Here is a 24,496-nt window from a genome sequence, read left to right as displayed (position 1 = left end):
ACGTCCAACTCCAGGGCAATTATAAAGGTTTTTGTCAGGGTATTATGGGGTATCTTGATGATCAGCGTTAATTCTCAGTAAGAGAAACATTACTGGCACCTACAGGACGGGGGAAGGGGAACGGAGAGGATAGGACAGGAAAATAACAAGGCAGTCTTTCCACACTATCCCATGAAAGACACACATTTAAATTCCTATATCCTCTCCATATTCATTTACACAATTGCTTATAAAACTTCAGCTTGACTCTCTGCTGAAAGCAGGGTGGATCCTCTACTTCTCTGTGACCCCAGACCGTTAAAGGCTGTGAGAGACAGGAGGGCCAGGACCCATGACTGGCCTAGCAGGTCCCAGGCAGTTTTTTTGAGTTAGCCTACCGTCCCCACCCACCAACACGGCCAAGGGCTATGCTGGCTGTCAAGATATAACCCTGGAGGGGCTGGAGAGATGGCTCAGGGGTTAAGAGCATTGCCTGCTCTTCCAAAGGTCCTGAGTTCAATTCCCAGCAACCACATGGTGGCTCACAACCATCTGTAATGAGATCTGGTGCCCTCTTCTGGCCTTCAGGCGTACACACAGACAGAACATTGTATACATAATAAATAAATATTAAAAAAAAAACAAACCTGGAGCCTACATACCTACCAATCTATGCTAAAAGGGGCATGAGACACCGTGCAAACAACCACCATGACACAGAGCTGAGAAAAGCCAGCATAAAGCACTTTTATTGCAATAATAAAACTCGAAACGCATATGTGGTGCAGAGGGCAGGGGACAAAAGCATACTTTCTCTCACCAAATCACTACACAGGACAGCAGAGGGTGAGAAGGAACTGAGGGAGGAAAAGCCAGGAAGCCGAGATTAGCAGAGAGAGCCAAGCATCAGAACCCAGGAGATGCTGCAGCTGTGATGACCAGCATCATCTTCTTAGAGAACACTCAAGGATTTGTAGTGACGACTGGGCGTCCACTGGGTGGTGAGTCTACAAACAGCACCTTCAATTTAACTTTCCACTAAAGTTCTTAAAATTTAGGAAGTGGAGCTTGGATAGTTACAAGATTACAAAAGTCCTGAAAATCCATTAGAAAAACCACAGGATGAAAAACAAATTAAGCCAGGTCGCAAAGGCTTCAGAGGTCCCTGCCGACCCAGGGACAGGGACTGTAGTGTCTAACACAGCAATGAAGGGACCTGCTGTACAAGGCAGACGGTTTCAGAAGGTGGGAGGGCTGTCAAAGGCTCGCTCCCATCCTTCCCACTTCAGTTTGGGTAGGGCTTTCAATTTAACAGGACTTCCCACACTGGAGAAAAATCCAGCCCTCAACAGCATCTCGAATCTGCTATGGCTTTGCAGCCCAGCAGCAAGAATGTCTTAATATATAATAGATAATTTTTTCATCCAAAAAATTAAAATAAAATAAAATAAAATTTCTTGCAAATCCCACCCCCAACACCAATTCCTATTCTAAAGTTAACCCATCGCTTGTGCTGTTAATACTTGACAATATACTTCATTGGAAACCTAGATCTGAAAGACTGAAATTGAATCTTCACCCCAAAACAAAATAACTTGAGGTTTATGGCATATAGTTTAGGTCAACACACATACAGAGAGGGAAGAGGACATGGAGGTGTCCGAAGCAAAGCCGAGTGACGGAACACATTCAGTCGGGTAGGTGTCTATACAAAGAGTGGTGGGCATCAGGAAAAGCTCCACATGGATTCATGTGCACCCGTCTGGAGGTACCAGATCCCTCCATGGCAGATCTGTTGGGGGACAGAAAATCTGTGAGTTCCAGTAACTCATTGTTCTATGCGTGGACAGTCACAATATTATCTATCATGTCAAGTCCCGTCCTGAGCAGCTGAGAGGTCTTGGGCCAGGCAACTTCTTACAGCTGGAAAAAGCTGATGAATTGACTCAGTTTCCCGGCAAGTAACCTTCTTGTGCTCAACTTGCCATGAGTGGTTCATACGGCTTTTCTCCTGGTAACCTAACATTAAGTTTAGCTTGCTAAAAACAGAAGGAGGCCGCCCCTCCCACTCCCGATGCTGCTGACAACACAATGAGGTTCCAAAAAGCATCCTCATTCAGTCCCTGGCTGTGGCCTCTGGGTTCTAGGGGTAGAACAAACAGGAAAGTCTAGGTCAGCTGGAAGGGTGAAATTAATGTGTAAAGAGATCCTAAAAGTCACAAGAAAAATGCCATACTACTAGTATGCTGAGCTTAATGTTCTAATAATGAAAGAGGAGACAGGAAAACAACTCAGGACCCTAAGGTCTCTCCCTAGGACTGCCTGATCTCAAGGCTGTTTCCTTGAGGCTGTTCACGCTAACACTACTCTTTCAAAAGTATTTTTCTTACTAGCTTCTAGAAGAACAGGACAGAACAAGGCCAGAAAGAATTTTACTTCTAAATGTCTAAAATGCTAGCACTAGGAACTTAATTCAAAGAATTCAAAGAGCTACATATAAACAGCTGCCATCCCCACAAGCGCCTCAGAAACACATGCCATCTTGTTCTTAGAATGACCAGCTTTCACAATGATGGGTTGTCCCAGAGAGGAGAGAGGGGCTCTATAGTCTTTTCTGTCCTCACTTCTACCAAACACTGGGCCTAACAACAGAGCAGCAGTTAAGTACTTCAGCGTTAAGTACTCTTACCCATGTGCAAGGAGCTAAGGGAGGAGGCCACTTCTGTCATTCCAGTTTTAGAAGCTCCACATCGAAAACCAGAGTGGCATGTGGTGGGATGATGCCTGGGTGCCCAGTGGCTCCATAGGCATAATCTGGGGAGATTGTCAGTTTGGCTCTCTGACCCACACTCATCTGTGAGAAAAAAAACAAGGATTAAACTCAGGTGGACAAACTCCCAATCCTTGCACAAGCCAAGCTGGTTCCTGGGTGTCCCTGGCCTGAACAGTGTTGACCAAGACACTCAAGTGACTACAGCTGCCCATCCAGCAGGCAGCACCCATACTGTGAAAAACTTGGGAGGCTGGCAGTTAACACTAGATGGGACCCGATGGCAATTAAAAACCCCTCTTGACTTTTTAGGACTTACTGATGTTATACAAATAGTTCTCATGCTGTGTTATTTGGACAATTAAGAAAGGGGGAAAGGCATGTGTTTATACAGATGCACTTTTTTCATTTAATCCAAGGATGTGGCAACTCTGTACACAGAAGGCTGACTGTACTTGGATTTTAAAAAAAAAAAAAAAAAAGCTTAAACAAATACAGTACAGATTCGACTGAGGACAGTCTACCATTCTGTACAGTAATACTCCTGCCCTAAGTTAAGATTATAGGTGTTCACTGCCACATTTATATGTACATTCTTATAGTGAGACACTTAAAAAATGACTGATTTTTATGGGAAACAAGGCAACGTAACATATAATATGCTATCATTTGTAAAAATATTTATATATTTATACTAAATAACAGAAGATATCTTTAAAAGGATATCTCCTTAACAATATTACTTTCTAGGATATTCTGCTAACAACCTATATATGCCCATGACAAAGGATAATGACCTCATACACATTCCCATACAGTGGATTAGTCATCAGAAAGATCCCAGTGGGCTTAAGATACAACAAGGAAACATGGCCATGATACTGTTAGACGAAAACAGAATCTTCTAAAATTGCACCTGTATAGCAGGACCTTGTACCTGGAAACATGGAGCCAAACCAGCATCAAGAGATGGAGAGGGGCTATCTGCCTCCCCAACCTGTCCCTTTTTCCCTCCATCCCTTCTCTGTTATACACAAATGACCTGAAGATTGATGACACCTTCACTGCCTGATGAATTAATCCTACAAAGGCTGTAATTGAGCCTACTTTATAGAACTTGCCCTTCAGTAATACCTGCACACATGGTAAGATGAAGACTGCAAGACAGGTATGCAGTATTGCTTACCAAAATACTGGGAAAGACTCAACTGGCCTTCATTAGGGTTTTGGTTAACTGAACTATAGCACCTATGCCCCACAGAGAGCATTCAGCTGTATGGGTCTGCTCATGTTCAGGTATGGTCAAAGTTAATGAAAGAAAGTAAACTCCAGGCAATTTTGTGCAGGTAAAGGCAATGAAAATGTGCTAAACTATACAAGAAACCCGATGGGCCTGGAGAGATGGCTCAACAGTAAGAGCACTGGCTGCTCTTGCAGAGAACCTGGGTTCAGTTCCCAACACCCACATGGCAGCTCACAACCATCTCTAATTCTAGTTCCAGGGAACCCAATATCCCCTTCTGACCTCTGAGAGTACGAGACACAGATGTAATATATATGTATGTATGTATGTATGTATGTATGTATGTATGTATGTATACATACATACATGCAGGGAAACAGTCCTCATGCAGATAAAATATACCTTTGCAAAGGAAGCAAGAATGACCCTCCCAGAGAGTCACGTGTGCCGTGTTAGGCAGATGCCAGGAAACAAGGCACAGGAGAGCCTACCTGGGCTACCCCTTCTTCCCAGCCTCGGATCACCTCCTGCTTGCCTAGCATAAACTTAAAAGGCTTGTTTCTGTCCCGAGAGGAATCAAATTTCTTTCCATCTTCAAGCATCCCTGTAAAAAAAAGTGCAGTTTTAACACGAGCGACCAAGAGAAATGACACAGAACAGTTCAAATAGCAGCAGCACAGGTCCCATCCTCACAGCAGCGCCAGTGTGCTAGGGGTCAGGTTCTAGCCTGGAGAACTGTGTTATCTCTGGAGGATTTCCTGTGGCCTCACTGGGCAGCTATGCAGTTGGCCTGAAGCCATGTAGTCTGTTACCTCACTCTGAGGCATAGCAACTACCTTGCTCTGGAATTAGAGCACCATGGACTTTCTCAATTGGTAATGTGGTTTCCTTTGCTCTGTAAGGGCCTCCAGTGCAAGAGGAAGTAGTCCCCAATTTTGCCACAGTACACATGTAACAAGTACACAGCATCTTCCAACCCTGCTCTCATGGCTGGATAAGACTGCACTGCTGCTCTCCATGGCAGGTGAAGGAGCATTCGTCTAGAGAGGAAAATCCTCCCAGTACCATGGGGAAACAGAGAGGACAGCTTTCCCCAGCACTCTAGTACTGTTTTATCAGAAACAAACAACAAAACCAGGAACCTGAGTACAGGCTAGCTCTTGAGTTGCCAGTCATCCTGAGAAAGTAGCAAATAACATCCTGGATAACTAGGGGAACTGAAACATGCTAGCATTCAGGCCACTGCTGAAGCTCATGTCTTCACAGCACATCCAGAGGTTTAAAGAAGAACCTCTGGCAGGAAGTGAGGTAATTTGCTCAAAACCCTCACACCATATTCCTTTTACTAGACTGCTTTCCCAAGGGTCAGGCAAACACAATGAAAGGGGAATCCCAGCAACAGAGATCACAGAGTGAGCACCGTGAGAACAGAGGAGTAGACATCTGTGGCAGACATCTGCAGCTCCCTTTTCAATAACATCCCTGCATGGGTCTCTCCGGAAGCCAGCATCAGTTAGCTGGGATAGCTGGCCCTGAGCTCCTGAGGCTCTCACAATGCAACTCCGGGCTGGAGGGAACTAGTGGTGGAACCAGAACTGATATGCAATGTAATAAGGGTTCAAAGACCCATTAAAAAACAATTCTCCTGTGCATGTGTATGTGTTTATAGGGGTAGAAACCCTGATAAAAATCCTAACCTGAAAAACAATGTCAACCCTGGCCGTAGACTGAGGAAACAAGAGATGAACTGAAAGCGTTATCACAATCACCAGACTTCTAGACTTTAACCAAATAGGAAACAGGGTGGAGGCTGCTGTCCTGAACAGGAGTCCAGGCGGATGTCCTGGGAAGGGCCTCACTCTGCCTGAAGACTGGGTGAAGGACACGGAGGAAAACAGGACCTACCCCTTTTCTAAGTCTGTAGAGAAACAGGAGGTGGCACCTTAAGACTACAGTTAGCTTACTCTTTTACCAGAATACCACTTGATAGAAGAACTAACGAGCAACTAATGAGCATGTCTATGAATGGTCTTTCTATCAGTAACAAGGAGGTCAGCTTCCACACACATGCCCACTGCTAGCTCAAGTTCAGTCACAGCAATCACCCAACTGGGCCTGAAGTTAGGGAAAGAAATGCCAAGATTCTCAGAATCCTTCCTCTGGACATGGCACCCACATAGTGGCTTACAACAGCCTTTACTCTATTTCCAAGGATCTGAAGCCCTCTTCTGGTCTCTATGGACACTAGGTATTCACACAGATATACATTTAGGCAAAACACCCATACATGAAACATAATTTATCTTTAAGAAGCAGAGGCAGGCAGAACTCTAGAGTTCAAGGACAGCCTGTGGCAGTCAAGGATACATAGAAAGACCCTGTCTCAAAAACAAAAAAATTCAGTTAAATATTTTGAGTAAAACAAGACCGGAGGAGTGCCTGAACCAAGGCTATGAAATAGTTCTGACCCAGGGCCTCGCCCGCTCCAGCTGCAGCATCAACTTTCTAGGAGCGGCTATAGTCCAGTCCCAAAGACAGACTGAGCCACTCTAAGCCTTTCTCTACACCAGTTCTAGACTGTGAAGAGCAGACACACAGGGCAGTATGAGTCTTAGACTTATGTACTATTTCCTTTGTCTATCAGAGTTTCCTAGAAAGTCACACATTTTGAGTAACAGAAAAAGACCCAAGAATAAAGCTCCTGGGTGGGAGATAGTTCAGTTGGTAAAGTCACTGTTATATAAGCATAAAGTTCAATCCCCGAGAACCTCACTTACAGATAGATGGATGGATGGATGGATGTAAAAGGACTGGGCAGGATGGCACACGTGGGTATTCCCAGACTGGGGAGTAAAAACAGGATCCTGGGGCTTCCTAACCACCAGTATAGCCAATCAGCTCCAGGGTCAATGAGAGACCCTATCTCAAAAAATAAGGTAAAGAACTGAGGAAGACAACCAACTCGACCTTTACAAAATTGTGTAAGGATGTAATGGTGACCTCTGAGGTCAGAAACACAATTCAGTCACCAATACTCTGACCTAGTCCCAAATTATGTCTCTCAAGGATTTTTTTGCTTTGGGGTGATTAAATGTGTTCTGAAGGTATTACTTATAGAAACAGGAAAAAACAAAACAACAACAAAATATAGCAGCTGCCAAGACCTGAGGGATAACTAGAGCACAGAGGACCTCTAGTTAAATACAAATAATCTTTCTGATACTGACACACGGTAGACATGTCACTGTACACTTGTCTGGTCCCTCCAAATTTCAGAATGTATACCAGGAGCTGTCCTTATACTATGGATCTTGTGTGATTATAGCACAGGTTCACCACTATAAAAGAAAAAAATGTTTTTTTATGCAAACACAAAGTCATTCCTTAGACACATTCCTTTGGTTTGAGAGTCTCGCTGGAACTTTACCAAGCAGAGCAGGTTAGCTCACCAGGAGCGTCACAAATCTGCTTGCCTCTATCTTTTCATCTGGCCATTGGTGGGATTGCAGGCATGTCATAGCATCATTTAAACTTTAGATGGGACCCAAACTTAGGTTATCATGCTTGCAAGTCAAGTGCTTTACCAACTAAGCCATCTCCCCATTCTCAGGTTCAACCTGTTTTATTTTGTTTTTTTCCTTTTTTGGTTTTGAGACAAGGTTTCTCTGTGTAGCTCTGGATCCTGTCCTAGAACTTGCTCTGTAGACCAGGCTGCAGTATGGCCTTGAACTCAGAGATGCGACAGCCTCTACCTCCTGAGTGCTGGGATTAAAGGCATGTGCAACCACCACCCAGCCCAGGTTCATCACTTTTTAAAAATATGCCTCTGACAGGAAACACTCCTAATGGGAAAGGCTATGTCTATATGGGGCCAATTACAAAAGGGACATTTCTGTTTCTCTGTGGAGCAGCTACAGATGCTCCAAACCGGGGGGGTGGGATGCTTTGCATTCTTACTTAGTAGTATTTCTGGATACTTATGACTGAGCACAACCTGTGTGAGACGAAGCTTCGTTTGATTTACTCAGCACGTTCCAATGTAATGCTGCCATGAGAAGACCCAACGCGCTTCCCTGACCTGTGATAAGAGGACCAGCGTCTATGTTGGGGTCCAACACCTACACGGTATGTGCACAAACAAGCACGTGTAACTTATGTATAATTACTATTCCCTTTTCAAAAGAACTTAGTACTGCTTTGCCTGAGTTGGCTCAACTGACTAGTAGCAGGCAGGAAGCTCAGAGGGACACAGCTTCTCTCTGCCGGCTGTCTTCAGTGAGGGATGTCTAACTCCCTTATCTTAAATTTATGTGGGACAGAGGGACAAAGGCCTTATTAGCTCAGGAAACAGGATCAATGCCTTATTCTTTTACATTATTTCATATGAGCTGCTGTCTAAGGAAGGGGAACTATGCCAGCGCATAGTCATTTCCTGTCAAGCGTATCTATTTTGTTTTCATGAGAAGTGAGGGTAAGAGGTATTGTATTCTTTGGGGCTGAAGGATTGTTCCCCCAAAATTGAATTCTTTAAAAAAAAAAAAAAGGGTATATTTTATGTATAAGGGTGTTTTGACTACATGTATGTATATACACCAGAAGAGGGTATCAGATTCCATTATAGACAGTTGTGAGCTGCCATGTGGTTACTGGGAACTGTACTAAGGATCTCTGGAAAAGCAACTTAACTACCAAACCATCTCTCCAGCTCAATAATTAAATTCTAAAGGCTACATAAATATCCCTAGAGGTAAGGGATGAGTGAGTGTCATAATGGGCCCAAGCTAAAGGACAAAGAGGTTCTAGAAGGAAGAGACACAGAGGAGCAGAAATGTCGGAAGGCTTGAGTGTGCATGCAGCTTTCTGAGAATTATGCTGCTCAGCTTTGAGAGCAGATGGAAAACAGCTAGCAGATTTCACTTTCCACCAAGTACTGTCTGAATAGCCATCCGACCAGCTACCCTTCTCTCCACAATACCTATGAAACAACCGATGTAAGACATTAGACACATAGTAATCTCTGAAAGTAGGGAGATAAGCAAGGCCAGCCTCCAGTGGCTCCAGCTCACACACATCCTTGGGCATTTTCTGAGGTGGGACAGGGATGGTCTTCAAGGCAGCAAGAGTCAACAGAACACACCACCTCTTATCAACTCCCTACTCAACACATACAAGTTAGAAAATTGGGATACATACCCATACTCTATCAAATATTACTTCATCTTGGCGGGGGGGAGGGGGAGAGGGAGTGTGCGTGTCTGTGTGTGTTCATGTTTGTGCCATAGTACACAAACGGAGGTCAAAGGACAACCTTAGATGTTAGTCCTCACCATCTACCTTGTCTGAGATAGTCTCTTGTTCACTGTTTCATAACTACAGGCTTGCTGACCTACAAGCTTCCAAGGACTCTGCCTTGATCTTCCATCTAACTGCTGGAGCACTAGGGTTATATGCTATCATGCCCCACTTTACATGGGATCTGACACCAGTACCTCTTTAAGTCATGAGCTGTCTCTCTAGCCCTCAAGTGAAACTTCAAAATAGATCATGGCCCTAAATGTAAACACCAAGCCTACAAAATTCTTTAGAATACATGGAGCAAAGAAATCCTTACAATATGAGACTAGGCAAAGATTTCTTAGGTATATTATCAAAAAGCACATGTCATTAAAAAAGAAAAAACCAAACACTGAAATTCATTCAAAACTATTTCAGCCAGGCAATGGTGGTACAGGCCTTTAATCCTAGAACTCAGGAGGCAGAGGCAAGAGGATCTGAGTTTGAGGCCAGCCAAGTCTACAGAGTGAGTTCTAAGACAGCCAGGGCTATGCAGAGAAACCCTGTCACAAAAAACAAACTGAGGCTGGAGAGATCGCTCAGAGGTTAAGAGCACTGGCTGTTCTTCCAGAGATCCTGAGTTCAATTCCCAGCAACCACATAGTGGCTCACAACCATCTATGAGATCTGGTGCCCTCTTCTGGCCTGCAGGCACATGGATACACAGAGCACTGCATATGCAATAAACACTTTAAAAAAGTGTAAACATAAAAAAAAACAACCTTTTTAGAAAAGACAAGCCAACCAGGAAGAAGATTCTATATACCCAGAGTATTTAAAGAACTACCAGATGTGGTTCTTGTTACCAGGCCTGGCTGCTGTGGAGGACTATGTCTAGGACCATGGCCCCTGACACTAACTACCAAAGGCCATGTGGATGCTTGGGGTATGGCCAGCTACCCAAGATCATGCCGATGTCCAAGAGCCATGCTACCACCGGGGTCATACTGATCTGAATGACCAGAGCTGCCACAAGGGTCATGGTGACGTATGGGCCCAAGCTGCTGCCAAGGGCCATGTCTGAGTCTGTGGTCCTGCTGCAGCTGGGGTCTATGCTGACACCTGTAGTCTATGTTACCACAGGGGACCCTTGGAACCATGTGTGATGACATTTGAGGGCCACGTTTAGCCTGCCCCACCCTTCAGTGCCTCCTCACACACTTGGGAGAACTGGTCCTGATGACATGGGAATAGGAGAGCTGGCTCTGTCTCATCTGAGGGGACGGCCCCAATGGCCCAGACTAACCAGTTCAGCTACCATCCAGGGCCTTGGGTTGGCCCACTGTAACGTTTACTCATCTATGACCTGTTGCAGCACATGAAGGAACTGGTCCTGTGGAACAACTCCCGCAGGATCGCCATTACTTGGAGATATCCTAGAGGAGTTTCAGTGAAGGTCCAGTGATGATGGTGTACCAGACAGAGCCAGAAGCCTTGAACTAGGCCAATGACTCACTGCAATGAACATTTGCAAATAAAGCTCCCAGTGCCACTAGGATGAATGAAAGTGTTGGAGAGGTGGGAAAGACTGTGGATCAAAGAGGTTTTTTTTTTTCTTTTGACCTTTAATTTTTTTAAAAAATTTTCTATTGGAGGGGGACACTGCATGGGTGAAGGGTGGATATGGGGGAACTGGAAAATGAGTGAAATTGGGATACATGATGTGAAATTCCCAAAGAATCAATAAAGAAATTATGTTAAAAAAAACTACCAAGAATGAGAAAGGATGATAGCCAAGTTCAAAGGCCAAGTTCAACTATACAGCAGATGATCAAACTAAGAAAACAAGCCAACTGAGACAAAGCTTTGAGCCTATACTTCACTGACACAGATGTACACAGATGGCAAGTGAGCGTATGAAAAGATGTTCAATATTCTTAGTCATTACACGGTGCAATTAAAACCATCAGGAGGGATACTGACTGGCCACATCAAGTACACACTTCTGGTAGAATATAAAATAGAGTCAACTACTCTGTTAGGACCTGAGTGTGAACATTTGTGTTCCATATGGCCCAGCCATTCTGTATCAGTATTATCCTAGAAATATGACAGTATACAAAGACTCTTACACAATCATTCAGAGCAATTTTTAACAGTCAAACCCTAAGAACCAACCCAAGCACCTCCCAAATGATGACTGGATATATAAACAGAAAACTACTCAGCAACAAAAAGGAACAAACTATCTATACAAAGAAGACAGAAGAATCTTGAACACTTACACCAAGTAAAAGAAACCAGTAAAAGACTAATAAACACACATAGTACCATTGTAAGGAAATTTCACATCACAAATGAGCCAGATGTGATGGTGCACATCTTTAATCCCAGCACACCAGGATGGCAGAGAAAGGAGGATCTCTGTGAGCTCAAGGCCTGCCTGGTCTGCACAGAGTCTAACCACCCTGGCTCAAAACAAAACTGTAAACTATGTTCTATGACAGAAAGCACATTAGCTGCTAGGGAAGGAGACAGAAAGGAACTTCAAAATGATTTTAGTGGGACTTAAACTGTACACTGCTGTGGTCTTTAGGACAGTGTTTCATTGTACAGCACAGGCTGGCAATAACTCATAATCCTCCTGCCTCTGACTCCAGGTTGCTAAGACCTTAAGTATGAATCATTACACTCAGTTAAAACTGGACACTTTAAACATCTGGCATTTACTGTATGACAACTGTGCCATAACAAAACTTTAAAAAGGAAAGTAGGTTGCTGATGATGGAGGTGCACATCTATACTGAAGGCCGGGGGAGAGTACTCTGAGGTCAGCTAGATCAACAAAGTGCCTAGGCAAAGACAGAAGGGAAAAAAGTAGGTAGTGGCATTTATTAACTTCTGCATATGCTCAGCTCCTGTTCCACACAGGGAATGGAAGTTGGGCACAGAGCAGGGGACAGGCTGAGTCTCAGCGGTGTTCCATCCCTTTCTACTCTGGAGCCCCAGTCACTGGAACCTGGAACTCTTGAGCAGTGAAACCACCTGCCAAGTCTGCGCCAGAATTCCCTAGAGGAAAAGCAGGCTCAGTAGGAATGAGGCAACTGAGGCTACAGTGTACACACAGCAAGCTTTCTACTCTCAAGGCCACACGGATCTGCTCGCAGCAGTGGTCACTTTCATTTCTGATTGAACACAAACTCTACCTCAAGACTGAGAGTGGACTGAGAGCGGCAGCTTCTCCGTTTCCAGCCTGAATTCACAGCACTCAGAGCTGACCTCAGCTAGAGGTTGCAGACCTGGACTCTTACATCGTGGTGGCATGTGGCTCAGCCCTTGGCTCCACTTGCCTGACTGAAGAACCAGCAGGACAGGACAAGCAGGAGGCTTCCATATTTAGCCCTTCTTCCCTATATGGCAACAGCAGCGAAGGGGTGCTTCTAAGAGTTTTACTTTCTAATCAGTGAGAAAAATGAGAAGAATTGGGGGTGTTCAATGTAAAGCACAAGACCACAGGAGGAATAAAGGCTGCCGCTGCACAAAGCCTATGCCACTTCTATCCCATGCAGCTTCTTGTTGGGAGAAATCAGACTCAAATCCTTGAGGGAAAAGGAGTTTTAGGAGGAAGATGTAAATGTATTTTCCGCACACAAGCTAGGCAAGCAATCTATCAGTAACACCCAACTCTGGAGTGTGCTTTTATTTACAAGTAATTGGCAAAAGGAAAGACATGGGCAGCACCTACCAAGCAGAGTACCAAAGTGCCCTAGGCTCAAGCCAACAGTGAAGACCCACAACCAAGACTCAAATCCATGAGGCCCATTATTTGTTTCAGACTACTTTGCTTTGTGGGAGGCAGAGTCCCAGTAAGCCCTCTACTGGGTGGGGAACATGACAGAGACTCAAGAGACTCAATTCAGTACTTGTAATGACAGCTCACTCACAGCACTCAATAATCTTTATATGAGGTTTTTACAAGTAGCATTTTACATTGACCAAAATAAAGGAAGTTATAAAGGGGAAATTTTAAACCCCTCTATTTAAAACACATAAAACCATCAAGTAACCCAAACATCTCAAAACCTTCAAAACCAAAGCAAAGTTCTTGCCATTTGCCAATGGGAGAAGAAGGGCTTGCTAAGCCCAAAACAGGGTGAGTTTCTGAAGCACAGCTAATACAGCTGTTGAATGGAAGGGGGAGCCATCCAAAGGCAAATCAGTCTGCAGACCTTTAAACACTCAGGTTTCGCGGATCAGAGTACTGACAGACCTGAGGACAGATCTGTTTCCCTTCCCTCTTTATAGATATAGAAACTTCCCAAACCTCTTTCTGCATAATTTCTGTGTTAGAAAGACAACATTCCATGAATTTTAAGTTCACCAATGGGAACAAGGGAGCAGTCTGCTGTATGTTTCCTAAGTCAGTCATCGTGGTCATACTGATCATGTAAATGAACAGCATGCAGATCAGTGAAGTATAGGTATGACTAGATCAGTCTAGCTGAGTGCATGCAATGAGCAGTGCAGAAAAGACAGAGAGAATGCTGCCACTAATGAGAGACTCCTCACAATAGACCGTACTTTATTGTAAAAAAACAAAGACAAAATTGGTGTTGGGAAAACACCATAATCAAAGAAAAAGCAACGGCTCTTCATCAGCAAGTATCTGAGCTGTTTTAGCCCACTTGTAGTCCCCAAAGACTGCTTCCCAGTATAACCTTCCTGCTCTGGGCTGCTTCTTACCACAGGTGAATGGTATGGCCAGAGGTCTATCCCACCACTTGCATAGTCCACTAGGCAGGTCCAACTGTGAGGAAACACAGATTCAAGTCTTCAGAGTCAAGACCCACTGTGCAACACTCTGAAGAACACAGGTAAGCATGTCTCTCAGTTCCCACGTTAATCACAATATAAACAGTGGCACATTGGAGACAAAATGCATTGCTCTAGGGTGTACTTCTCCAGATTGGTTGTGCCATTCCAACTTCCCTGCTCTGCTTTTGCTCTCCCTTCAGCATAAGCCTGACAAGCAGCCAGACACAGCCTTTGAAAATACAAACAGACCTTATTTTCTTTTGGCTCTGCATCTCTCTGAGAAAAGAATTTAAAATCCTTAGAGTAGCTCACAAGAGCTGCCATCTCTCTGATCTTGCTGATTCGGTTCCCTCATACTTCTCTGCTTCCTTACAGACTGCATTTACATCAGGTACACCCCACTCCTTTGCACTTGCTGTTGTGCTCTGAATCCCTAATCAAATAGCCCTGTAGATTAATCCCCTAAATCCTTTAGTGATTTATTCAAAAGTCACTTTCTCTCTGAGGTCTTTGCCATTTAAAATCTTGACCCTTTCCTGACCCTCTCCTTAGCATTAATGAGCAATACATCTTTGCATTAATTATACCTTTCCCACTATAGCTAAAAATCGACAAGGGTAGGAATTGTGTTTTCCTTCATTCTTAAATTCTTGCACACAGACACACTTAGATAATTCTTTCTTCTTTCCTGCCTGAGGGAAGAACACCTAAGATAAGGTACCATTTCTTCCAGGCAGTTCTGGCTTACAGGTGTGGGCTGCCCTACAGGGATTTCAATGTCCCAAGACTCTCTTCCACCTTCAGACACCAGCACAGATTAATAGAGGAAAGGCTGAGCTCTAAGTACTTTCTCTTTCTAGCCTAAAGGAAACAGACACACCTACCACAGTAGTAGGAATGTGGGAGTGGAGGCAAATGTGGTAGCACTTAAGCAGAGGAACAGAGGGACCCCCACCCCCATCAAGAAACTTCTGAGCTCAAAAAAAAAAAAAAAAAAATAAAAAAAAAAAAAAAAAAAAAAAAAAAAAAAAAAAACAAAGAAAAAAAACAGGCTTGCCTGAGTGGTCAGAGCTCTTAGGACAGAAAGATTTCTGTGTGCAAATTTCAAGGCACACAGCCCATCCCACTGCAGTGAGTGACTCTCAGAAGAGCCAGAACAACTGGGGTCATTTCACTGAGTTTGGTCTGGGATACCAGCAGATCACTGTACATTGTACACAAGAAGGAAAGTAAGGAATATGCTCTCATCCTTAGCAGAGGCTCCTGCCTTCAGAGGTAAGGATATTTCAAACTAAGCTGGGAATAGTGGTGTATAACTTTAATCCCAGCACTTGGGAAGCAGATCTCTGTGAGTTAAAGGCCAGCCTGGTCTACACAGCGGAGTTCCAGGATAACCAGAGCTACATACTGAGACCCTATCTTGGGGAAGGAGGGGGGAGAAAAACAAAACAAAACAAAAAAGATGGCCCAACTAAGCACTGGTTCTAGAACTATGGATGTGTTCAGAGTGGACAGTAACAGCACATTTAACAAAATGGCAACCCCTGTGCCACACAGGCAGAAGCACTCAGGGACACATATGGCTGTTTTCACTTTTCCTTCTTTGAAAGGCTTCTCCATAATTAGTGGCATGACAGGAGAAACATGCTTTGGGGAAGACAAAGGAGCCTCCGCTGTCCTTACCTGTGGAAGGAAGCTATCAGTACTTATGTAACTGATTTGGGGACTCACAATGCCCGAGGAAAGCAACGTTTCTATAGCAGGGTCTATTTTCATTTGCTAACACCTTACCAAGCTACGGAAATCTGCGAGAAGCAAACCCTAACCTGTCCAGGTAGCACAGGCCAGCTGCACCACTCTCAACTACCACCGCCAAGCGGCTTCCTCATGCACACACCGTGTGGCTGTAGATGGGCACTCACTCCCCACCATCTCCTCTGCACACCCATTTCTCCACCTGGGAAACAGGAGGTCATCCTGGCTGGAGCCAACCACTTCCAACTTCTGTGTTTGAGACAGGGTTTCACCATGTAGTCTTGGTCAGCCTGGAACTTGCTAGGATAGACCAGATTGGCATTAAACTCATAATGATCCACCTGCTCTGCCTCCTGAGCGCCGGTATTAAAGGTATGAGCCACCATGCTTCCAGCTCAGGGCTTCTAACTGCTTCGATCTTAAATGCATCCAAGTCTGACCACGCCAAGGAGTTTTGGGGCCAAGCCAACAGTTCAACCTTGCTCCTACTCTAGATACCACAAAGGTATCTGGTACATGGAGCATAAGAAATCTAAGCACAGGGTGAACACTGCCATAGCTGCCACATGCCTCTGCTCACAAGGTGCTACTACTATGGTTTTACAGACAACATACAAAAGCCAAAAGAAAAACAACAATTTAATTAAGTTCCCAGAGCCCACTGACTGAAGAGACGAACACAAACCCAGCAAAGGATGTCCATCCTTGAGAAGCAAGCCTAACAGCACTACTTCTACCAACAGGTTGGGCTACAACACTCTCACATGTGTGATACAACCAGAGTACTGTATATCCTCCAGAGGGAGAGGGTGAAAATCCATGTCAGCTCAAAGCATGTTTACCTGACCCAGAGGAAGAGTGTTCTTATGGCAACATACCAAGTGCCCTTACTCCTATTGCCTACCACTCTTTCACACAATCCACTCCAGGCCCTGGGCCTTGCACAAGAACTCTTCCTCCAGATGGCCAGAGTCCACTACCAAACTTACTGTGCGTGATGCTGGAGGCCAGGGGAGGGCACTCATCAGGACTTTTCTACCTCCCCCTTTTTTGAGACAGGGTTTCTCTGTAGCTTTGGAGCCTGTTCTGGAACTAGCTCTTGCAGACCAGGCTGGCCTCGAACTCACAGAGATCCACCTGCCTCTGCCTGCGTGCTGGGATTAAAGGCGTGTGCCACCACGGCCCGGCCCTTTTCTAACTCTACATTAAAACTCCCTTCCCCATCCCTCTCTGGTTTACTCTCTCCACTGTGTCTCTGACTACCTGACATGTCACAATGTCGTCATACTGGTACCCCCTCTTGAGATCAAATCTTTCACTGGCCACATCTTGAGCCTGCCTTATTGCTGCAGAGGTGAAGGCATGTGGTCACAACTCTGCCAACAACTCCAGTTTTGTGACAGACATGCACACTAGAAGACTATCACCTGAGAGATAAACATGAGCTTCCCTCCAGACATCAGTTCACAAACTAAAACAGCTGGTAAGGAGTGAGTCAAATATGCAGAAAAGAGGGAAGAAAGCTAAAGAAAAGTTAAAGGCAATGGGCCAGACCAGCCCTGGAAGATTTGACAGCCCCAGTCAGACCTGAGGTAGTGCCAAGGAACTCGTCTTCTCCACCGGACACCAAGATCTTAGGGATGGCTAAGCCTCATCCCAAGGACAACACGCCTAGCTGCACTTTAGGAGGATAAAAGAAGAATCCCTTCAATCCACTTGAGACTGCTCTCACAATGGGAAGCACGCTGCCTGCTGTGGCTGAGTAAAAAGGGATGTGCACCAAGATAAGCCTCACAGCAACCACGAAGCAGCTGTGGGAAACAGGGAGGGAGGGGTTGTGGAAATCTACTTGGTCTTCAAGGACTTAAATGTGTAGCTTACAATCCCACCTCCTCCCTCAGGTCTCAGCTCGCAGCAATCACTGAATTATCCTCAGTGGCACCACAGAGGCCTTCAAGGCCATACTAACGCTGTGCTCTGGCAGAGGTCACAGAAAGCACCAGAGGAACCTTTAACATAGCACTAAGTCAGCCCTTATTGGCATTTATAACATCACTGGGGTTGAGGCTGGGATACAGCCCAATAGTTGAAATGTTTGGCTACCAGTAAGGTCCTGGGGTTCATCCCTGGCATTCAAGATTGAGGGGTGGGGGGTTCTGGTCACCTTCCTTCCTTCCTGTTTCTCTGGACCCATTCTAAACCAGCAGAAACAGACACCTGTGTTAAAACTCGCATCATCAGGAGTATTCACCCAGCTCACACCTGAGTCACTCACATTCTTCCTCTCAGTCACTCAGCCAAACGGTCTAAGCCAGACATTCAGAAGGAAACAGAAAAACTGAGCATGGGCACAAAGACTTCCAACAGCAACAGCAAGAGAACACCAGAGTTGAGAAATAGAGGCTTTCTCCTCCCTTCTTGGGACTCCATGGGCTTCCTGTCTTTGAAGATCCTCTTCCTCCAATCTTAAAAAGCAACCTCTTCTGTTCACCGTTCCTTCAAAATGGATTCTATTCCCAGTGACTTAAAAGCCTTCATGCTACGGATGTGATCTCACACAGTACTTCTACCCCCTTCTCTCACGCCCCCACAGGTCTCAAACAGGTTCTTCCTGGGAGGCTGGTGGCAAAGCCTCCTGGGAACAAAGCCACCCGCCCTCAGGAGAACAGCCTATTCTGTGAGTGCGAGGCACAGCTGGCTTCTCACTAAGGCGTCTTTGTGGAGCTTATCAAAATGAAATAAAAAAGAAAGCTTTTGTTTTAATCCGCGCCAGGGTCCTGCTGTTGTTCTGGGAACATGTGGGTGGGTGCCACCCGCATGGAGAACACAGACTTGAAGAGGCATTAGGAGCCCTGATGCTGTTCTGGGTCCCACAGCCATCTGTTCTTTTAGGAAAAGGCTCCAGACACTATGGAGCGAGTTCACCAAGAGGCACAGCAAATCATTTCTGCTTATATGCTGGTACCTGGTTTTCAGCAGCAGCAAAACATAGGCTAGGCAAGGATGAGGGTCAGTCTTAGAGACGGATGCAGTCAGGCACTATAGTGCGGCTACTGCAACCATGGGAATTCAGGGCACTGCCTACTCACCCACACCATTAACCCCTTAAACCAGTGTTTCTCAACCTGTGGGTCATGATCCCTTTGGGGGCCAAACAACCCTTCACAGGGGCTGCCTCAGACCATTAGAAAACAGATATTTTACATTATAATTCAAAAGTAGTTATAAAGTAGCAACAAAAGTAACCTTATGATTGGCGGGTCACCACAACATAAGGAACTGTGTTAAAGGGTCACAGCATTAGAAAAGTTGAGAACCACTGCCTTAAACACACAGTTTAAAAAAAAAAAAAGGGCAACAATATAAAAAAAAGAACAATATTCTCTTTCAACTGGCTATCAGAGATGACTAAGCTGACAAGTACTCCTCTGCTAGCCCTCCCAGACTAAAGTGCTGGCTGGGGCCCTACCACAACGGCTACACGCGGTTTTTGTTCATGACCAAGAGTCGGTTCTACCCAAAGATGGAGTTCAATATTCCTTCCACTGGCAGTTTTTCAAAGGTTCTGGCCCTTAACTCCTTCCATCTCCTGCCCACTTCTCTACTCAAGAAGTCACAGAAATAATGGGGCAGAGAAAGGAGGCTGTGCATTGCCTTTCTCCCCTTCCCAGTAAGTCATTCCCCTCAGGAGAGGGATCCTCCCCTGATCAGGGAGAGAAGGCAACTTGAGCCTCAACAGCTTGGCCAGATCAGCCAGAAAAAACGGTGGGGGTGGTGACAGTGGAGGGGAGGAGGGAGAAGCAGAAGAAACAGAGGAAGGATGGGGAGGGGGGACAAAGGAAAGGGTGGGAGAAGGGAAGGAGGGGGAGGGAAGTCGATTCATATCAGCTGTGGCTACACCACTCAGCCTTGCTATGAAGTCACAGCCAGCTACCCTCCCCCTCCCCAACCCAGAAAGACCTTGTAAGGGCATGGAGTAAAAGATGGTCCCAGGGCCAACAACCCTAATAGTCTTGATACTTGAATTCTGGCGGGTGTGCACGTCTTTAAAATATTAGTTACTGTGCACTGCACTCACGACCCCTCGGTTTCCTTTATTTTTAAAATGGGGGTGAGAAAGGTCTCTACTCCTAAAAAGGGGAGCGTGGGAATGCCATGGTGCATCCTTTGGTCAGGTAATCACTGCTACCCAGGCTAAGATTTACAAATGGGTCAAAGAGAGAGAAAAGAGATCCTGCATTATCTATTTCCTGAAGGGCACGTGAAACCACAATGACGACTTAGCAAGTGGGTCTTTTCCCACCCGTCCCAGAAAGGTGAATTCAAGGGTTTTCCCGGGAAGGGGTGGCTGGGCAGACTAGGAATTACCTCCCCTTCTACTATTGAAGGGAGACCCCCCCCCGCCCCGCCCAAAGCACGGAGAAGGTATCCATCAGGCCTCGGAAACTGTTCAAATCTAAGGGAACCTTGCAGGGAGCGTTTGACCTCCACCAGGCTATGAGCTCGCCCAGCTTCAGTTTCCTCGTCTGGGCAGCGGGGACCCTGTAGCCCCTGGGGGTCCGCGAACCGCTCAGGGGGTACCCAGACTGCGCCTGCCTGAAGCCCCGCTCGGCCCAGCGGGCCCAGCCTGTCCCTCGGGGCGCGGCCACCGCCCAGGCCTCGGCCGCCGGCCACGCGGCCGCCACGCCCCGACCTCCAGCCACCGCTTCTCCCCCCCCCCACCCCTAGTGCCCGGCCCCACCCGACTCACCCGTGTAGTGCACCACGCAGGTCTGGCCGCGCTTCGGGAAGGTGCGCCCTGAGGAGAGACAGACGGCAGGTGAGCGGCTGCGCGTGGCGGCAGGGGAGCGGGCGGCGGGCGTCTACTCACCGTCTCCAGGAGAGATGGTCTCCACCTGCACTCCCATGGCGGCAGCGGCGGCGTTGGCGGAGGAGGAGGAGGACGCGGGCGGCGGTGCGGCGGGCGGCGTGCAGCCGGAGCGGACCTGGCGGCGGTTCAGCGGCTCGGCTTCGTCCTACGGCGTGTCGCCTGCGCACGCGCGCGGCAGGACACTGCACGCCCCGCCCTGCTTGCGCCCGGCGCTCACGTTTCGGAAGCTCCGGCTGCTGGGCGGAGGGACCGGAAGTCCGCGGGCCACAGACCCCGGATGCAGCTGCGGCGGAAGCCTCTCTGTGCTGCCTGCTGCCGGTTTTACTCTGCGTTTTTGTGCTTCTGATAATGACAGTAATAACGGGTCACTTAGAGATGCTTTACATTTCTGCTCAACTCATTGTCCTGTAAGGATGATAGCTGTGAGTAGGCTTTGTGTATGTGGAACCAAGTTAAACGTTCGTAGGTGGCCCTAGGTTTCGACTCCTTGTTGGAAAAGTCAGTGTTAACACTGGCCTGCATGAAAGCCCCTTTTTGTATATATGTATATATACATACATACGTATAATATGGAGATAGAGCCGGGCATGGTTGCGCACGCCTTTAATCCCAGCATTTAGGGCAGAGGCAAGCCTAGTGTAGGCTTGCCAGGTTCTAGGCTAGCCAGGGCTACACAGTGAAACCCTGTCCCTAAAAATAAAACAAAAAAATTCTCACATGTGTATGTGAAGATGCATACATACGTATGTATGTATGTATATATGTATGTATGTATGTATGTATGTATGTATCTCCACTTGAATGCTTGAATCCCCTCCTCACACATTCTTCCAGTGGGTTTCTGTGGGTTTTGTTTGAATACCTCCAATGAACAGACCATGGTGTTTCTCACAGCACTGAAAGCAAACTAGGAAAGGGAGTGAAGTCTTTTCTGCTTTTCAAATAGGTGACACAGGGCTTAGTAAGACTCCTGAGTTCTGCCTGGGAACAACCAAAGGGGAAACATGGCAGGCATTTTTTGAGGTTATCTGAGAATGGACGTTATAGAACCTCTCGAAGCCTTCCATTTGAGAGCTGAAAGTGGGAGTTACATTTCCTGTGAACTCATAGAATCTACTAGCATGGGTCCTTTTCACCTAGGTTCTTTGTTTCTGTCTCAGAAATCTTCATTTCAGGAGTCAGCAATTCCATTTTAAGAGTGGGTTTTCCAAATGCAGTTTCCAGGCCAACAAGATTGCCATGGGTTGAAGAATTTGAGTATGAAATGTTCCCTACATGTTCATATTTTAGATAGTATTTCCCAGCTGGTGATACTGTTGTGGGAAGCTATGGAATCTTTAGGTTCTAGAGCTTACAGAAGGTCCCCAGAAGTGGCCTTTAAAGATTACCTCCAGCCCCTGGTTCCTGCTCGGTTCCTTGCTTCCTGGTCCATTGTTATGTGAACGGTCTCTGCTACGTGTTCCTTCTCTGCCCTGGTGATTGAAATCCTCTGCTGCAGGCTGCGTTAAGTGACCTCAGTTATGAGGTCCAGTTCAAGTCTCTTAGAATAGAAGATATTTTTATAAAAGTGTATCACCACAATTGCAAATTCTTTTTTGGCACATATTCATTGCATATAATGTTGGGTTTCATAAGAATAATCCCTTTAATTTCTTTTTTTTTTTTTTTTTTTTTTTTTGGTTTTTTGAGACAGGGTTTCTCTGTGGCTTTGGAGCCTGTCCTGGAACTAGCTCTTGTAGACCAGGCTGGTCTCGAACTCACAGAGATCCGCCTGCCTCTGCCTCCCGAGTGCTGGGATTAAAGGCGTGCGCCACCACCGCCCGGCTCCTTTAATTTCATAATACACTTTGTATTCCCCCTCCCCTCCATAAATAATCTCTTTACTCTCCATTCCTCCTTTCACTGGAGTCTTTCTCTAGCCTCTTTTCTAATTTCATATTACACACAAACACATACATACACATACGTGTGTGTGTGTGTGTGTGTATGTGCGCGTGTGTGTTATGTATCTATATAAAATCTAGGATCCACAAATGAGAAAAAAAAAATGTAACAGTTGTCATTCCGAATTTGACCTATTTGCTTAACATAATGATCACCAGTCACATCTATTTTACAGAAAATATGATTTCATTATTTTTATGACTGAATAAAACTACATTTACATATAAAAAGAAATCCCCTGCCGCTACAAACCCAAATAAAAATTTCCTCCTTTTGTGACTACAATATTTATAGAGACCCAGAAAGCAACTAATATGAGTATTGTTTTGGAATTATTTAGAAATACAGATCTCCTAGTCACATTTCTCAGGGGTGTTTTCATCATTAGCTGCACCCATAAAAACAACAAAAATTCCTGTGCTATGGACCAAATTGCATCTCTCAAATTTACATACAGGAGCCCTGTCCTCAAATGTGACGGTATGTGGAGATGGAGCTTTTGGGAAGCAACTAAGAAATAAATAAAAACAGACCCTTCTGATGAGATTGGTCCTCTTAGGAAATACTAGAGTGTTCTCTCTCCCCTTCCCTATCCAGTGTGAGGAAACAGCAAGAAGATGGCCAGCAGTCTAGAACCCAGGGAATGGGCCCTCACCAGTACCCAATGATGCAAGCATTCTGGTCCTAGACTTTCTGTCTTCAGAAATGTGATAGAAATCAATTTCTGCTATTTATACCATCCATTTTGGAGGCTTGTGGCTCAGTGGAAACAGGCCCATAGCTCAACCCCCAGCTACACAGGGACAACAAAGGCTCTCCTTTTCTGGTATTTGGTTACTACCGCCCCAAACTGCCTGAGGCATCCTTTCAGGATCACAGCTTACAGTACGCTGTGCCCCTCCCCCAGACACCCACTTTGGGTGGTGGTGAGGACAGAGCTAGTGTGGTTAGGGTTAGAAGCCAGAAGTTTCCCCTCCCTCCTCTCCTCCCATTTCCTCCTTCTATCACCCCTCTGTGGCCCCCTCCCCCCTGCAACCCACTCCTCCTGTTTCTGTTCACAAAGGGGCAGGCCTCCCATGGGTATCAACAAAGCATGGCATATCAAGTTGAGGTAGGAGTAAGCTCTTCCTTTTGTATTAGGCTGGGCAAGGCAACGCAGTATGGGGAATAGGTTCCCCAAAGCCAGTTCAAGCTTTAGAGACAGGCCCTGATCCCACTGCTGGGAGTCCCACAAATAGACCAAGCTATACAACTGTCACATATATGCAGAGGGCAACAACGTGCTTTGATGTGAAAGTGAGCTAATTGTGCGCAGTTAATCTGAGCAAAAAGGAAAAAAGCAGGCCTTTAAGTGTCTATAGCCCTTGTGGGACAAATAGATCTAGTTATGAAGTATGTATTCTATATATCAAAATTATGTAGCTAAATGAAAAGTCATCTTCCTGACTACCCACAGATATATGTGCCCATAAAATTGAGATGTAATCATGAGATTTCATATACACATCACATGCAGTACTACAATGCGGGTACTGGGGAGACACCAAGCTGCTTTAGCAAAAGTGAGCAGCAGTTTCCAGAGCTGATGGTCCTGCAGGCCTTGCGTGGATAGGACTGACCTCCATCAGACAGTCACTCCTCTGCTGGGCTGACATCTGAACTATCAGCTGCCATATGCTGTGTATTTCCACATTCTCCAGCACTCCCCCCCTACCAATCATTCATTTCCTACAGGCCAATATGATGGAAGCATTTTCTCGACTGTAGTTCCTTCTTACCAAGTAACTACGTGTGTCAAATTGACAAAAACCAACCACCACACTCCTGCGTGCTCTTGATTCTGACA

The 24,496-nt window shown here is 45.8% G+C and overlaps 1 protein-coding gene across 3 annotated transcripts; it reads right to left on the bottom strand.

Annotated features, from left to right (window-relative positions):
- Positions 1-702: 702 nt before the first annotated feature.
- On the bottom strand, positions 703-20,896 carry Fkbp1a (FKBP prolyl isomerase 1A). 3 transcript variants are annotated; one of them, XM_038331640.1, is made up of 5 exons: positions 20,707-20,868; positions 20,587-20,634; positions 4,484-4,596; positions 2,669-2,833; positions 703-1,771 (listed from the first exon to the last, which is right to left on the bottom strand). In XM_038331640.1, the coding sequence occupies exons 1-4, from the start codon at positions 20,741-20,743 to the stop codon at positions 2,705-2,707; spliced, it is 327 nt and encodes a 108-aa protein (XP_038187568.1). In that variant the 5' UTR covers positions 20,744-20,868; the 3' UTR covers positions 703-1,771; positions 2,669-2,704. The 3 variants fall into 3 exon arrangements, with proteins under 3 accessions (XP_038187568.1, XP_038187570.1, XP_038187569.1); XM_038331641.1 differs by lacking the exon at positions 703-1,771 and adding an exon at positions 1,778-2,122 and having other exon boundaries at positions 20,707-20,873; XM_038331642.1 differs by lacking the exon at positions 4,484-4,596 and having other exon boundaries at positions 20,707-20,896.
- Positions 20,897-24,496: the final 3,600 nt, after the last annotated feature.

Source organism: Arvicola amphibius, chromosome 5 (assembly GCF_903992535.2).
Source record: "Arvicola amphibius chromosome 5, mArvAmp1.2, whole genome shotgun sequence".
NCBI lineage: Eukaryota > Metazoa > Chordata > Mammalia > Rodentia > Cricetidae > Arvicola > Arvicola amphibius.
This window is presented reverse-complemented; position numbering and strand designations above follow the sequence as displayed.

What these genes read in the sequence shown, in the direction of transcription:
- Fkbp1a (XM_038331641.1), bottom strand. Translation starts at nt 20,743, where the DNA reads ATGGGAGTGCAGGTGGAGACCATCTCTCCTGGAGACG. An exon ending in GACCATCTCTCCTGGAGACG is followed by an intron (nt 20,635 to 20,706) that starts GTGAGTAGACGC and finishes GTCTCTCCTCAG; the next exon opens with GGCGCACCTTCCCGAAGCGC. An exon ending in GGGAAGAAGGGGTAGCCCAG is followed by an intron (nt 2,834 to 4,483) that starts GTAGGCTCTCCT and finishes TTTTTCTCACAG; the next exon opens with ATGAGTGTGGGTCAGAGAGC.